At 48.3% G+C, this 17,048-nt stretch overlaps 1 protein-coding gene across 1 annotated transcript in view; it reads left to right on the forward strand.

Annotated features, from left to right (window-relative positions):
• LOC139049519 (uridine 5'-monophosphate synthase-like) overlaps positions 1 to 16,610 on the forward strand; it is a 49,941-nt gene extending 33,331 nt beyond the window's left edge. Inside the window, exons 8-11 of the mRNA XM_070525052.1 lie at positions 4,277 to 4,406; positions 6,325 to 6,406; positions 8,260 to 8,358; positions 16,314 to 16,610. Of these exons, the coding sequence (XP_070381153.1) occupies positions 4,277 to 4,406; positions 6,325 to 6,406; positions 8,260 to 8,358; positions 16,314 to 16,507 (505 nt within the window). The 3' untranslated portion in view covers positions 16,508 to 16,610. The remainder of the gene's footprint in view (positions 1 to 4,276; positions 4,407 to 6,324; positions 6,407 to 8,259; positions 8,359 to 16,313) is intronic.
• The last annotated feature ends 438 nt before the right edge of the window (positions 16,611 to 17,048 follow it).

Here is a 17,048-nt window from a genome sequence, read left to right on the forward strand (position 1 = left end):
AGGAGGCCGAATGGCGAGACTAGAAATGAAATCGACTTCATACTCTCCGCGAACCCTGGCATCATACAAGATGTAGACAAGCTCGGCAATGTACACTGCAGTGACCATAGGATGGTAAGAACTCGAATTAGCCTAGACTTGAGGAGGGAACGGAAGAAACTGGTACACAAGAAGCCAATCAATGAGTTAGCGGTAAGAGGGAAACTAGAGGAATTCCGGATCAAGCTACAGAACAGGTATTTGGCTTTAACTCAGGAAGAGGACCCTAGTGTTGAAGCAATGAATGACAATCTCATTGGCATCATTAAGGAGTGCGCAATAGAAGTCGGTGGTAACGCCGTTAGACAGGAAACTAGTAAGCTATTGCAGGAGACGAAAGATCTGATCAAGAAACTCCAATGTATGAAAGCCTCTAACCCTACAGCTAGAATAGAACTGGCAGAACTTTCTAAGTTAATCAACAAGCGTAAGACAGCGGACATCAGGAACCATAATATGGATAGAATTGAACAGGCTCTCAGAAACGGAGGAAGCCTAAAAACAGTGAAGAAGAAACTAGGAATAGGCAAGAATCAGATGTGTGCGTTAAGAGACAAAGCCGGCAATATCGTTACTGATATGGATGAGATAGTTCAAGTGGCTGAGGAGTTCTATAGAGATTTATACAGTACCAGTAGCACCCACGACGATAGTGGAAGAGAGAATAGCCTAGAGGAATTCGAAATCCCACAGGTAACGCCAGAAGAAGTAAAGAAAGCCTTAGGAGCTATACAAAGGGGGAAGGCAGCTGGGGAGGATCAGGTAACAGCAGATTTGTTGAAGGTTGGTGGTCAGATTGTTCTAGAGAAACTGGCCACCCTCTATACGCAATGCCTCATAACCTCGAGCGTACCGGAATCTTGGAAGAACGCTAACATAATCCTAATCCATAAGAAAGGGGACGCCAAAGACTTGAAAAATTATAGACCGATCAGCTTACTGTCCGTTGCCTACAAAGTATTTATTAAGGTAATCGCAAATAGAATCAGGAACACCTTAGACTTCTGTCAACCAAAGCACCAGGCAGGATTTCGTAAAGTCTACTCAACAATTGACCATATCTACACTATCAATCAAGTGATAGAAAAATGTGCAGAATATAACCAACCCTTATATATAGCTTTCATTGACTACGAGAAAGCGTTTGATTCAGTCGAAACCTCAGCAGTCATGGCGGCATTACGGAATCAGGGTATAGATGAGCCATATGTGAAAATACTGGAAGATATCTATAGCGGCTCTATAGCCACCGTAGTCCTCCACAAGGAAAGCAACAAAATCCCAATAAAGAAAGGCGTCAGACAGGGAGATACGATCTCTCCAATGGCATTCACAGCATGTTTACAGGAGGTATTCAGAGACCTGGAGTGGGAAGAATTGGGGATAAAAGTTGATGGAGAATACCTTAGCAACTTGCGATTCGCTGATGATATTGCCTTGCTTAGTAACTCAGGAGACCAATTGCAATGCATGCTCACTGACCTGGAGAGGCAAAGCAGAAGGGTGTGTCTGAAAATTAATCTGCAGAAAACTAAAGTAATGTTTAACAGCCTCGGAAGAGAACAGCAGTTTACGATAGGTAGCGAGGCACTGGAAGTGGTAAGGGAATACATCTACTTAGGGCAGGTAGTGACCACGGATCCAGATCATGAGACTGAAATAACCAGAAGAATAAGAATGGGCTGGGGTGCGTTTGGCAGGCATTCTCAAATCATGAACAGCAGGTTGCCACTATCCCTCAAAAGGAAAGTGTATAACAGCTGTCTGTTACCAGTACTCACATATGGTGCAGAAACCTGGAGGTTTACGAAAAGGGTTCTGCTGAAATTGAGGACGACGCAACGAGCTATGAAAAGAAGAATGATGGGTGTAACATTAAGGGATAAGAAAAGAGCAGATTGGGTGAGGCAACAAACGCGGGTAAATGACATCTTAGTTGAAATCAAGAAAAAGAAATGGGCATGAGCCAGACATGTAATGAGGAGGGAAGATAACCGATGGTCATTAAGGGTTACGGACTGGATTCCAAGGGAAGGGAAGCGTAGCAGGGGGCGGCAGAAATTTAGGTGGGCGGATGACATTAAGACGTTTGCAGGGACAACATGGCCACAATTAGTACATGACCGGGGTAGTTGGAGAAGTATGGGAGAGGCCTTTGCCCTGCAGTGGGCGTAACTAGGCTGATGATGATGATGATGATGACTCTAACCATCCATTGTGAGCTACCATTCTCGCTTGAAAATTTTCCTAGGGCGGGCTGAAAATAGCAGTTTCTGGCAGGAGATTGACGTGTTCAATGCACTAACTTGTTCCCAAAGCGCCATCAAGGAAGACGCTGCCACTGTTTGGGTCACCAGTGGGGTCAGGTCTCCGCGTGCTGACCAGTCGAGTTCGAATTAACCAGGGAACACCAATTTCAGGATTGAAATAACGAAAGTTTAGGCCAATAGAAGTGGACTGGCCGGGATCAGTAAAGGTCAAATTAACGGAAAAATCGAATTAACTGGCATCAAATTAATGAGAAAGTCTACTGTATTAAGCGTCTCACTTCAATGAATTGATGGTTTGGCTGAAATATATATATTTTTTCATAATCAGCACCGCATATAAGCATGCCACTATTTACTGCCATGTGAATGAGGGGAGTCGCATGATCCTTCAAGCGTGTATGAATGCCACCTCCTGGTTAGTCTTGCATGTGTTCCCAAATGTCAAAGGAATCTTGCTGACAGCAGTTTTACTAGAAGGCATGGATTTCGGACATGCCATTTGAGTTTTTTTTCATTCCGGCAGTTAAGTTCATCCTGCAGTTCAGTTCACATATTGATTCGAATTGCACCCTTTTGCTCATAGTCTGGTAACTTTCTTTGCTGACAGAGCTGACATGTGAAAATAATACATGCGCATAGAGTCAGAACCATCTGCATCATCAAACCAAGGTATTTAAATTTATTGTGTACATCAATCCATTGAGAAATCCCCTTGGAAATGTAATGCAAAACAACAGCATTGCTTATTTATGATAAACTCCTACGTTATGGCACATTCAATATTTAAAATGACACAGTGCATGCACTTGCAAGGGGGCTTTGTCTCAACACGGTTTGCCTGTTTGGCAGACACTGCCAGCTGCGCTGTGGCAACTGGCTTCACGGGTGGTTGCCGTGTACTCGGTGCTATCATGACCTAGTGCTAGCAGACCTTGAGAGGGGGTTGCTTTACCCAGGAATCCTATATTGCCCTGCAATCCTGTGCACTTTTGTGCGACCTTGTGGGAAGTTTATCTTGAATGGGAAGCCAAAGGAGCAATGTTCGGTATTCTGTATAATATGGAACTTCACATTGTCACCTCACCTTCCTGAGTAACTTTGTCAAATGATTTCTACAGAACTAAAAATGTGGCAGGGAATTTTGCTGGTAGCACATGATTGTTAATCTAACACAACTTCCCAGTCCTTTGCACTGTCCACAGTCTTTATTGCAATGATGTACACAGTGTACCGTGATGTACCATGTACACGGCTTACATGGTATTGCACGCGGTGGCCCAAAAGGACCTGTGCTCAGCAATGTTGGTTGCACACACAGGGAACCTGAAAATCATGGAATGAACTCTTGACAAGTATTTGCTGCGAAATGTTTGCATAGTGCACCATCATTTCACCTGCTTAACGTAATAGTAGTGCGGCTGTATCACAGAATGTTGTAGCACAACCCTTACGAGATTTAATGCTATGCGCTTTCAACCATGCATAGCTCCAAAAAGCAACCCAGTTTGAAAAATGAGGCCTTTCTATCTTGGATACAAAACTTGGCATCACAGGGCTTGGCTGAAACAATAAAATGTAGTAGCTGACTCAGTCTTCTGTGTGCGCTTGTAAATGCAGAAAAAAAAAAGATGCACAGTGAATCTACGAAGCCTCGTTTTCTGAATGAACATGCTAATCTGAGGAAAAGGCCTGGCATGATGTGTGAAACAAGCACTACATCACTCTCAACTCTCCACACAGGAATTGCCAAAATCACTTGACATCAAACAAAGTTCTCTTACTTTATTTCTTTAGTTAGCCTAGGCCTACTCACAGCCATGCTTTCATTAAGGTTCACTTTTATCCAGGTTTAAAAATCATCTGTGGCTGTCAATATTCTCCTCACCACACTAAATTTGGAATGAGATCGCAGTGATATTGATTTTATATTTGTTTTCCGAATCTTGGACGTTTGGTTTTGCTTGCAGGAAGTTTGCAGACATTGGGCAGACGGTGCAAGTGCAGTACACGGGCGGTCCGTTTTCCACGCGGCTCTGGTCGGACATGGTGACTGCTCACTCGCTCCCAGGACCGGGGATCCTGACCGCGCTGCAGCAGGTCGGTAGTGGCAGCTGTTCATAGGGACTGGTCACACTTATCTGCCTGACGGTTCATTGCCAATGGCTCAACTGCTGCTTTGTCGCGGTTCATAGCAGGAAGTTTGGCGAGGCGAAACCTTCATCATTCCACCCTGATATCTGCCATGCTTATTTTTTTTTTTTTTGCCACAAATGAGCAGTGACAGGTGCTATCTTCCTGCCTCCATTGCTGCTACCCACGGTTTTGCCACTTTTGAAAAGGTGCTAAATGATACATTATGCTAACCACTCCTTCCTCTAATGCGTGCAGGCCATGGGAGTATGCAAATAGATAAACAGAATAAATAAATTGTTGCAGCGCGACTATTGCCTCCAGAGCCAGTGAAAAAGAAACAGCTCACGTGCGAGTAGCGCGAAAAATAGTACACGCTAGTGCGCTCGACCTGAGAAGCCGCAGTGTTGGCCGCTTCCGAGATCCCGCGCATCATGGCTGGCTGCCCTAAATAAACCATGGCTACAGCGTCTACCTCTCTATACCGCCTCCCACAAATTGGTGATCCAGACGACCAAGCCCAGCCATGCCAGCGTCAACGCACTGACTCTACTACGGTGAGAGTGGTGTGGCCTCACGTGATCCGGCGAATGTCCCGCGGTTGTAGGTTGTCCGGGAATTCTACATCGACATATTGCAACAAGTCGCAAAATACGGCATTCACATATTGCTGCAACCACTGGATTCTTTTAAAACAAGGGAAAAATGCTTTCTGTGACTTGCATGAAGCACAAAGCAACGATGAGATTCGTATAATTGTGGCGAGCGGACGGTGCAATGGTCACACATTGTGCACTCGACATGGGCAGTCGCTGATCTTACTACAGCACAGTGATGACGCAAGCATAAATGGTTCTGTACATCATAAAAAGATGCAGACCAGCTTTCACAGCCATGCTGCAACCACTGAAAAAGTTGTCTTTAAGCATATGCACGCCATATGAGCACGTGTAGACACGCAGGGTGTAGCAGACGACGTGCAGTGCGATCCACACTACGCATTTATGGTTCAGCGAGTGCCCGCCAGGTGGCAACTCTGTTTGATCGCACGTCGGTGGTCTGTGCTGTCACAGCTGGACAGATTATCCTTCTAAAATACTTCTTTCTCTGCAATCACAGAGCCTGTCAGATGCTTGCTATAAGAAGAAGTGTTTGTAAGTAAGTGATGGATGGATGTGTTATTGGAATTGTTTTACTTTGTATTGTTTTATTCCTGCTGTGTATAGATATTTCTCTTTGTAGGCACCTAGTATTGCAGTCTCTTCGTTTTGTAAAGTGTTAGTTGTCGACTTTCCTTTCTTCCTTTTTTTTTAATGAAATGGAGGGTTAATGTCAGGTGTTTGTAATGCCGTTAGCCTGCTTTCCGTTGGTTTGCCAAGATAATGTACAGATAAAGACAATACATGTCAGTGATCCTTTTGCTTATTTTCTAGTAAAGAAGCATTTTAAGCCTTTAGTGGTTGTCTCGCAGTACTGGGCTGAAAGCGGACAAGGTCAAGGTGAAAGGATGCCTTTCCCACCCCACTGCTACTGGACTAAAGGTTCCCACAGGGCATGGGATCACCCACCACAGTTGCTTAGTGGCTACGGTGTTGGGCTGCTAAGCACGAGGCCGCGGGATCGAATCCCGGCCACGGCGGCCGCATTTCAACGAGGATGATATGCAAAAACACCTGTGTACATAGATATAGCTGCACGTTAAAGAACCCCAGGTGGTCCAGATTTCCGGAGTTCCCCACTATGGCATGCCTCATAATCAGATCGTGGTTTTGGCATGTAAAACCCCCTAATTTAATTTTTTTTTTGAGGACATGACATCATTTTTCAAATTGTGAAAGCTTCTTTCTGTGCACGGTTTATAACATTATAATGTGACTCTCTGCAGGCCAGCGGACCACAGCAGGCTTGCGTGCTTATCGCACAGATGAGCTCTTCCGGCACACTCACAACCAAGGGCTACACTGACGGTGAGTGGGCGATGTCGACCTCTTAGGCGAGAGGTATAACTTAGGACGTACACAGAAGTTGTAGGATGGGCGTTCGTTCTGTCAACCTCGTAATAGTTATCTGTTGCCAACTCGCCTAACAAGAACTAGCCCAACAAAAGGTACTCCTACGGCCTAGACCTAACTAATGAAAGCAACTGGGCTTCCCTGCACGTTGAGTATAACTATAAAAAAGTTTCCCCTAAAAGGTTCGTGAAACTTGGTGCTTGACCTGCTGTAATCACTTAAAAACTGAAGCTTCACTGAAAGTGCAGAAAGGTGACAGGCCAGCACAATGTTGCAGGCCATAGGACTCATTGTGTCCAGGGCCGCGCAAGTTGCAAGAAACATTCGGAACAAAGCATCAAAATTCCACGAGCCACTGTTCATCTGAAATTAAGGTTTGCCTGGAGGCCTGGCAAACAGTGCTGCTAATGAACTGAAGGTCCATGGCTCGTGCCTAAAACAGATGATTGGCCAAGGACCAGCTGTTTACTACTTCGAGGTGAATAAAAGATTTGGACTTTATCACTTTGACAGAAAGAAAGTTAGGTGGGAAAAAAAGAAATTTGAAAAAAAAAGATGCGATTCGAAAAAAAAGAATTAGAAGGTAATCATATGGTTAAAAAAAAAAAGATAATCCTTACCTGCGGAGCAGGAGTTTCAGCTGGGTGGTCAAAGGCTTCACATAGCTGCTAGGGAGCTATTAGGAATGCCAAGTTGTATGACGAAGATTATATTGGTTGGTATTGTTTGTCATTGTTCTGACAGAAACAAAATGCATGAGAAAAAAAAAAACAAGAAAGGATACTGTGTCTTTCGTTTACAGTTTACAGACAAAAGTAACAAACTATGCAAGGCCGAAAACATTCCTTTATTGGAAATGAGAAACTAGCGTAGATGCGTTGTACCAGAAGACCAATCTGGGAACTGCAGCACTGGCTGCAACATCTTACGATGCACTAATTGACCACAGAATGCTGGAAACACTCTAGTGATACATGCTTTGCCTTTTTTTGTATAACTAGAAAAAAGGCTTGCAAATGCTTTTGTAGGGATACGTTGCTGCTGGCAAATTTAATTAGCGGATAAGTAGAGCACATGGCGTCACGCTAAGTGCCTTTACTCAAATAATGCCTTCCAGTCATCTGATGTATGTCTAAGTACTATTGCACTCAGTATGACCTGAAACACATGAGCTGGAGTGGTGCTTTTGATAAAAAAGTGGTGAGAGTTTTGCCATTCCAGCAACGCAAAACACGCTCCAGCAGTGCGTTTCGTAGTCTGCTTTCTTTGCGCAGCGATAATGCACTGGCCCGCTGAGCAGCTATCACTCCATCACGAAAAGAGAGAGAGAGAAAATGTTTATAAAGCTAGGGAAGCAGTGTGCCATGACGAAGCACAGCACGAAAGCATGGAGTTAAGCATATTGCTGGAATGGCGAAACTCTCTCCACCAATTTCTTGAGAGCACCTCTCCGGCCACAGCTCACATTGCAGCTCATATAGAATGTAATAGTGCATCTTTGATAATGTTACGGAGGAAGACACCGACGATAAGCTATTTACAAGTATATTTACAAGGCAATACGCCGCAGTTGGCCAAGAGACAACAGCCCGCGCTAGCTTCCAATCGTCGTCTTCGTCTTCTTCCTGCTCGGCTCTTCGTCATTGGAAATACTATCCCGTAGCAATATTATAACACTTTCTACTACAGTATTTACCTTTTTCTTGCATTGTTTGTTGGTGCTGCTTCATGACTTGCTGGTTGCATGACTATCTCTACAAGGAGTTTTCTTTCTGAATGCTCCAGTTGACTTGAATTCGTCTGTGCAGCCACAGTAAAGATGGCCGAGGACTTTCCAGACTTCGTGCTGGGCTTTGTGTGCCAGTCGCGAGTCTCCCACAACCCAGACCACATCCACATGACACCGGGTAAGCACTCAGCTGAATCACTTGGCAAGCCGGTACGTTGCAGCTTGTTCTTCCAGCGTAATTTCCGTCAGAGATGAGAGAAAGGTAGACGAGAACTCTTTCTTGTCCACTTTTCTGTCATTCTTGTCCGAAGCTTCGCTGCCAAAGCAGCCGGCATGCCTGATTAGCTCGATTAATGTTGCTTGTCTGCTGCAGCCTTTGACCTGTGCTGCAGCATTAGTAACTGCATGAGAAGATGGACATCTACATCTCCCTCAAAGAACTGCCTGCAAAACTAGTTGTAGGCAGTTCTTTGACAGGGACGTCAGTTGTTCTTCCTTCTCTCTCGTGCATCGCATGTGTATGTGGGTGTTACCTCATCACTGCGCTGATGTGTTGTACTTGAGGTGGCCTTTTGAGTTCTAGAGTGCAGTCCACTTATAACGATATCAAAAAGAATGAAAAATCCTATTGTTATAACCAATCACTGCTATAGCCGGAATGCTGTAAAAGAAAAAGCAGCCAAACATACCTTTGTAGCTCTGAACCAGAGTTTGCCACTTGCGCTAAAGAATAGCGATTGCAGAAAGTAGGCTGTGAAAAATAAAATGTTTATTTATACCCTCTAAACAGTGTGTCAAAATAGTCAGAAATCTGAACTTGCTTTTGCGGCAGTTTCAGGTTTATAACCACAATGTGCATTGCGTCCAGCTGCTGTGCGAACACTGGGGGAAATCCTTTAGTGTGCACGAAATTAACAAATGACCCGTTAAACGACAGTGCACTTTACGTGAGCGTTGGGGCAGGGGTCTTAGACGGGCCATTGTCAGTCTCGTCAGTGCCGCTGCTGTCGTTGCCTGCTATAGCACAATGCCGCTGCCTGTCGCAACAGTGATCGCCTTATCGGAGATCTCTTCGCAGAACGATGCAGCACCAAGGAGGTTGTATATACCTTCCTTGGACAACACTATCTGCACTCAGAAACTTCTCCATCGAAGCGCCGCCTGTTTCTTTGTCAGTAGTGATGTGCTCCCCGTACTTGGCAATACATATCCGTAAATAATGGCAGCAGCTTCCGTCATGTTGATTTCACTGTCAAGGGGGCTTCTGCCCTAGCGCACAAAGCCCACCGTTTTGAAACAGTTGTTTATGGCGGAAGAGGGTCCCTAACCCTTTTTTAGTTGACCGGCATGGTCACTGGTCCCACCTTCACGATCATGGCACTCCCAGTTTTCAGAATCGTTGGTATCATCAAATGCATGGGCTCTTTTTTCTTTGAGTCTTGCAAAATTTCCAGCTTCATCTCGAGCGACACAGCTTTGTGCTTTGTTGGCGTCATCTACAAACTGGGCTGTCTGTCACTTCGGGGTTGCTTGTGTGGCTCAATTCAGCGCTCAGTGAGCGAGAGAGAGAGAGATCGTAAAAAAGGCAGGTGCCACTGTTCAGCTTCGCTTATTGCTCTTTTTTAAATGTTTTGCCTAGTCGAAGCCAAGGTCAAATGTGAGGATGTAAAAAGGTCACAGAGTTTGGCGATGATGGGCATACACCCCCAATCACCCACTCACTGGCCGACATGGCTCAGACCCTCTTTGTTCCACAAAGATGCGCACGCTTTCCCACTGTTACGTTTCGCCTACGACGCGCGATATGGCCGGCGCGGATGCAACGGACATCGGGGCTTCGTTCAAAGCGGCGGACATTTTGGCCCGTTCGGAGCGGCCGCGACGCATCCCCGCCGAGCGCGTCCCGGCATGTTCGGTGCCACGTGTCTTTGTGTGTGCGTGTGTGTGTGTGTGCCCACGCTTGTCAAAGCGCGGCAGCCGGGGAGAGGAGCTCCCCCAGTGTGAAGCGAGGAGGTCTGACCGGCGCCGGCCCGGCTGATGCGTCACCTCCTTGTCCCAACGTGTCTCTCAGTCAGTCCGTCGCCGCTGTCACGTGGTGTCGTCCCGTGACCTTCCTTCTTGCCCGCGACGCCAAGAGTATAAGAGCAGCTGCTCCCGGACGCCAAGAGAGAGGCTCCGATTTCTTCTGTTGAGTAACGTGCTCTCCCGTCTCTCTACTTCGGTCGACCTGACCGCCCGCTCTTTGCGATGCTAGAATAAACAAGTTGTTCTGTTAACAGTCGACTCATGCTTTGCTGGGACCTTCGGATGCTTCCAGTGTGCCCCAGGCCGCCAGGCCAACGCTACCCTTGGGGCTTGCGACCCATTTGCAACAACGGGCGCCAACGGTCGGGTTGCAACAGCTGGTGGCAGCGCTGAGATTCCAACAGCCGGTGCCATCGGTGCGGTTCAAATATCTGGTGGCAGCGCTGAGATTCCAACAGCCGGTGCCATCGGTGCGGTTCAAACATCTGGTGGCAGCGGTGGGATCGCGACAACGGAGGCCAGCAGCGAAGATATGCGGTTGACTGTATGCTGAGCAGCACAACGACCATCCGGGAGCAGTGCAACGAGCCCTGTGTGATGACTGGTTGCCTGCAGCGGAACGACTGCGCTGAATTCTTGGCTGCGAGGTTTGGTGAGTGCGGGACTGTCTTCTTCTGAGTTTTGCCAGGCTTTTGTTAGTGTTAGAAACAGAGCTGGTAATTGTGGTTGTCGTTGCTGCCGGGTTAGTTTGCGGCAAGACAATAGTAGGCAGTAGAGAAAGCAGCATTCAGAGCAGCCATGGATTTGAAGTCGTTGCGCAAACCGAAATTGTTGGAGCTTGCAAGAGAGTTGGGTCTGGATGTCTCAGACAAACTCAGAAAACCAGAACTGCTAAAGGCTATTCTTGAGTTAGGAGCTGAGGATGACGAGCTGTCGGAATGCCTTGAGACCATTGAGGAGAGGGAGACGGCAAAAAGACAGGAGCGCGAACTTAGAGAGCAACAAGAGAAAGATGAGCGTGAACGAAAAGAGCAAAAAGATGAGTGCGAACGAAAAGAGCAGAAAGAAAAAGAACAGCGCGACCACGCTTTGGAAATGAAGCGTCTCGAGGTAGAGATGGAACGCGCTCGTAATGGAAATCAGGCACACGGTGCAGGAGAACGAGTATTGTTTAAAATGACTGACCTGATGCGGCCGTTTAAGCTTGGAGAGGACATTGGTTTGTTCCTGGTTAACTTTGAGCGAACGTGCGAGAAGCAGGGGTTCTCTCGGGAAACGTGGCCACAGCGCTTGCTCACTTTGTTACCCGGCGAGGCGGCCGACGTCTTGGAGAGAGAGGAGGCAGAGGATTTCGACAAAGTGAAATCGAGTCTGCTAAAAAAGTACAGGCTGTCAGCGGAGGCGTTCCGTCGGAAGTTTCGAGAAAATGAGAAGGGCAAAAGTGAGTCATATACAGAGTTTGCCTACAGGCTAATGTCAAACATGCAGGAGTGGCTCAAAGAAGAGAAAGCGTTTGGTGACCACGAGAAAGTTCTGCAGTGTTTCGGGCTAGAACAGTTTTATAGTCGGTTACTTGAGAACGTGCGCTACTGGGTCTTGGATAGGCCAGACGTTAGTACGGTGGCTAGAGCCGCTGAGCTAGCCGAAGAGTTTGTGACGCGTCGGGCTCGTGGAGCTAAGGACGGTCAAAAGGGTGAATTTGGCTCCAAGTTTGAGAGGCCGAAGTTCACGCCCATGAGAGCAAAGGGGGACACACGTAGTGCGGATGCGAGTGAAAGCAGTCCGACCGAACGTAAGGAGACGGCGGCAACCGAAGCCGAACGCAGAAAGCGGTTCGAGACGAGGCAAGCGCGCGTGTGTTATACGTGCCAGAAGCCGGGTCACTTTTCGGCGCAGTGTCCGGAAACAAAAACAAAAGTAGTGTTTTTGTCATTATGCAGCACTGACGAGAACATGAAGCTTCTCGAGCCTTACATGCGAGACCTCCTCGTGAACGGGAAGGAGTGCCGAGTGCTTCGCGATTCCGCAGCTACGATGGATGTAGTTCACCCCTCTTACGTAGAACCCGATATGTTCACGGGCGAGTGCGCATGGATCAAACAAGCCGTGGAAGCTCATAGCGTGTGTCTGCCCGTAGCAAAAGTGCTTATTGAAGGTCCTTTCGGAGCACTTGAGACGGAGGTGGCAGTGTCATCTATGCTGCCCCCCCAGTACCCGTACCTATTTTCGAACAGGTCCGATCACCTCCTGCGCGAGAAGGGGCTTTTGTTTGGTGAGGCTAGCGTTCAGGCCTTAACCAGATCGAAGGTTCGGGAGCTCGCTGCAAAGGCGGTAGTTGCGGGGCCGACGTTGTCGAACAATGAGAAAGGGTCAGAGGCGCAGAAGGCTGATATTCAGAGCACGCCCGAACTGAATAAAATTGAGTCTGTAGCGTTAAAGGCACCAGATACTGGAGAGGAAATGCCTGACACGGGAAAGTTAGAAGAGATATCTGCAGATTTGCTCATCGCGCCTACGTCAGACGGACTTGATAGGTTGCTAAAAGTCAGCCAGTCGGCTTTGATAGCCGAGCAAAAGAAGGATGGCAGCCTAGAAAACATACGCTGCATTGTCAAGGAAGGTGTCGCCAAGAAAAATGCTCGCTTTGTGGAAAGAGGTGGGGTTCTGTACCGGAAGTATATAGACCGCAGGGGAGTAGAGTTCGATCAGCTGATCGTGCCTCAGTGCTATCGTCAGGATCTGTTGCGCTTGTCGCATGGGGGTTCGTGGTCCGGACACCTAGGAGTTAAGAAAACTAAGGACCGTCTCTTGCAAGAGTACTATTGGCCAGGGTGTTTTCGGGACGCAGACCACTTTGTGAAGACATGCGACACCTGTCAGCGGGTGGGCAAACCAGGGGACAAATCGAGGGCGCCGTTGAAGTTGGTACCTATCATTACGGAGCCTTTTAGACGGCTCGTTATTGATACAGTGGGACCTCTGCCGGTAACAGCCACGGGGTACAGACACATTTTGACTGTGATCTGCCCAGCGACAAAGTTCCCTGAAGCAGTGCCGCTTAAAGAACTCAGCTCAGTTGAGATAGTCAATGCACTACTCTCCATATTTGCGCGAGTTGGTTTTCCTGCGGAAATCCAATCAGATCAGGGCACAGTGTTTACTAGCGCTTTGACGACGGCCTTTCTCGAAAGGTGCGGAGTAAAGCTGTTACAGAGCTCAGTGTACCACCCACAGTCGAATTCCGTTGAGAAGCTCCACTCCGTCATGAAGCGCGTGTTGAGAGCATTGTGGTTTGAACAACAAACTGACTGGGAGCTATTTCTGCCTGGGGTGATGTTTGCATCGAGGACCGCCCCGCCTGCGGCTACGGGGTTTTCGCCAGCGGAGCTAGTGTACGGTCGCTCGCTGCGATCTCCGCTTCGCATGCCTCGAAACGGATCACTGCCCTCTCCAATGGCTGCAGACCATCTCTTTCACAAATGGCCGCCTCCTGCGCTGGAGCCTCGCTATGCAACAGTATTCTTTTGAGGTGCGTTACAAAAAGGGGAGTCTCAACGGTAACGCCGATGGCTTAAGTCGAAGCCCCTAACGTGGGAATCAGCCTCAAAATTGTTTGTTATTGATATTTTTCTTCCTGAGGCAGGATTTTTAACATATTGCTTTTGTGTAGTGTTTCAAAGTGATGATGTGCTTTCTAGTGCAGTTTTCCGATTTGTGGACGCGTTCTGAGTGCTGCTAGACTACTGTAAGGAACTAGGCAGTAGTATAAAAGGGGAAAGAGCCTGGCATGGCTTAGTGAGGGTTGTGCCGTGCGTGCTGACTGAGCGGCTGAGTTTCGGCGCAGTTCTAACGCTTGCTGGGAAAGAGAACAAAAATGGCAACTCTCCTGAAGTCACTTTGCAGTGATGTGATGCAGTCCTGTGTGAACCTGAACGTGAGAACGAGGCCTTCTCGGTGCGCTGCGCTCAAGAAACGCCGAGGGACGACCGACTTCGGTTATGAGCATCATCGAGCGACATCCCTCCGGACAGCGGATGCAGTCCCCTGACCATCGGGATCTCCTTCCCCCGGCGGGGCGGTCTGTTACGTTTCGCCTACGACGCGCGATATGGCCGGCGCGGATGCAACGGACGTCGGGGCTTCGTTCAAAGCGGCGGACATTTTGGCCCGTTCGGAGCGGCCGCGACGCATCCCCGCCGAGCGCGTCCCGGCATGTTCGGTGCCACGTGTCTTTGTGTGTGCGTGTGTGTGTGTGTGCCCACGCTTGTCAAAGCGCGGCAGCCGGGGAGAGGAGCTCCCCCAGTGTGAAGCGAGGAGGTCTGACCGGCGCCGGCCCGGCTGATGCGTCACCTCCTTGTCCCAACGTGTCTCTCAGTCAGTCCGTCGCCGCTGTCACGTGGTGTCGTCCCGTGACCTTCCTTCTTGCCCACGACGCCAAGAGTATAAGAGCAGCTGCTCCCGGACGCCAAGAGAGAGGCTCCGATTTCTTCTGTTGAGTAACGTGCTCTCCCGTCTCTCTACTTCGGTCGACCTGACCGCCCGCTCTTTGCGATGCTAGAATAAACAAGTTGTTCTGTTAACAGTCGACTCATGCTTTGCTGGGACCTTCGGATGCTTCCAGTGTGCCCCAGGCCGCCAGGCCAACGCTACCCTTGGGGCTTGCGACCCATTTGCAACAACGGGCGCCAACGGTCCGGTTGCAACAGCTGGTGGCAGCGCTGAGATTCCAACAGCCGGTGCCATCGGTGCGGTTCAAATATCTGGTGGCAGCGCTGAGATTCCAACAGCCGGTGCCATCGGTGCGGTTCAAACACCACGCACCCACTCGTTTATTGCTACTTGCTTGTTGCCCCCTTGCTCCACTCGCTGGTACGGGAGTGCCTGCTACAAATAGACTTCGCTCGGTTGTGGTAGTTGTGCTATGTTGTGCGTAGGCCCCTACTTGCAGATACAACTATGAGCCTTTGAAGTTATCAAGTGAAAGAGGAGCAAAAGAGTGCAAAGGCTCTGCAGAGACTACAGAGGTATGTGATGTGTACTCAAGCGGGCGAGGCAGGAGGCGAAGTGATGGGCCAACGAGATACCTGCTGCCATGAAGCGCGAGCAAAAACAGAAGTGACATGCGGCCGAAGAACAGTGGCACGCCTAGCATATTCCTGAACAAGCCACCATGACCACGTAGCGCTGACTGCACCACTTGCGGGACGCAGGCGCATACTTTGAGAAAGCACTTTGTCGAAGACAAATTTGGTACAGCATATAGCGTCTGCATCGTAAGTCGTCATGGTGTCGCGACTCACACATGTGGCAGTCCCCGAGCGAGTGTTTTCCTGGGAGGATGAGAGTTTGTTCGGACGTTGTGCCACGTGGTGACCAATACTTCGCATTGACTTTGATAATCATCGAGGATGCTTTGTGTCGTAATTGTTTTGTTTCTCTCTCTTCTCTGGATGTGTATAGAAGCACGATTGTTGGCAAGGCAGATGCAAAACAGCTGGTGCCATCTTGCACACTGTGCCAACTCACGATGCTCTATGTGGCTTTCGCAATCAGCACACAGGCACCGCACAGGCAGGATGCGCTGCGCACTAATGGCGGCAGCCACGAATGCACGTAGGCAAATTTTTCACTCCATCTCGACATCGATTGCTTAAAGGAGAACTTGGCAATGCAAATGTCAGGCTCAGTCTGCATGGAAAACGCTGCCCAGAAGGCAGAATTTTTACTATTGTATTCGACTTGTGGTCACAACATATTTGTATATGGTTTTTTTTTTCCTGATAGCCCTAATTGATAAGTTCATAGTCTTAATTCAGCTCATCGTTATAACTGATATATCGTTATATCTGGTATCTTTATATGAGTAAGTGGACTGTACTGTACTATACACGGAGTTGGAGAGGTTCATATAACAATAGTATAACAATCGCAAAAAGTTGGGTGCTTAGAGGGTACGCATCACTCTGCTTCTGATGGCCCCTTATTAAGTTCCAAAACGCTTAATCACAAGTGTTGCGCAGTAAATGCATCGCACTAACTTAAGTTCTCAAAATGCTCAAATCTGCACAATTTCTTGCTTTCTGAGGGGACGGCTTGCCTTGTTTGCAGGTGTGCGGCTAGACGCCAGTGGGGACAGCCTCGGGCAGCAGTACTGTGACCCCGCATCTGCAGTGACCGAGCGTGGTGCTGACATTATCATTGTTGGACGGGGCATTGTGGCTGCAGCCGACCCCCAGCAGGCTGCGCTACGCTACAAGAAGGCTGCTTACGACGCCTACCTGTCTACGCTGGCCGTGAAATAGTGTGCTCTCCCGATGACTGGTGGGCATGCTGTGCTTCTAAAAAAGAAGGAAGCCAGTGGGATGTCTTGACCAGGCCAGGAATAAAGCTTCTATGTTTCGATAATGGTGCTAATCTTTTGTTTAGGGTGAATGCACAGGATGCTTGCATGCCCGTTTTTCAAACTTTCTCTTATATCAAGTGTCCCTCCTAACACAGAATTTCTTTTCTAAAGAAACGCCTTCTGGTCAGAAGAAACAACCTGTATGGTGCCACCAACCTCCTGGAGAAGACTGCAGTATATTAAAGAGAAGCTTTCTTTGCCTCTTCCTTTGACATTTGCGCTGCTGCTGCTGTTTTCTTGTATGCCAGGTCGAGAGGTGGTTCAGTGTGTGTATATACACGGCAAGAGTGTGGCAGAGAGGAAAGTCAACGTTTGGACATGTGCACAATGCTCTCTGGAGCTCCCCGACTGTCGCCACATTAGCCTCTTAACTCTTAACCCGACTCGAGCAAAATGATGGTGGCGAGCAGAGTCGGCGATCGTCAAAAGTCTGATCTGCG

The sequence above is a fragment of the Dermacentor albipictus genome, chromosome 9 (genome assembly GCF_038994185.2).
Source record: "Dermacentor albipictus isolate Rhodes 1998 colony chromosome 9, USDA_Dalb.pri_finalv2, whole genome shotgun sequence".
Taxonomy (NCBI): domain Eukaryota; kingdom Metazoa; phylum Arthropoda; class Arachnida; order Ixodida; family Ixodidae; genus Dermacentor; species Dermacentor albipictus.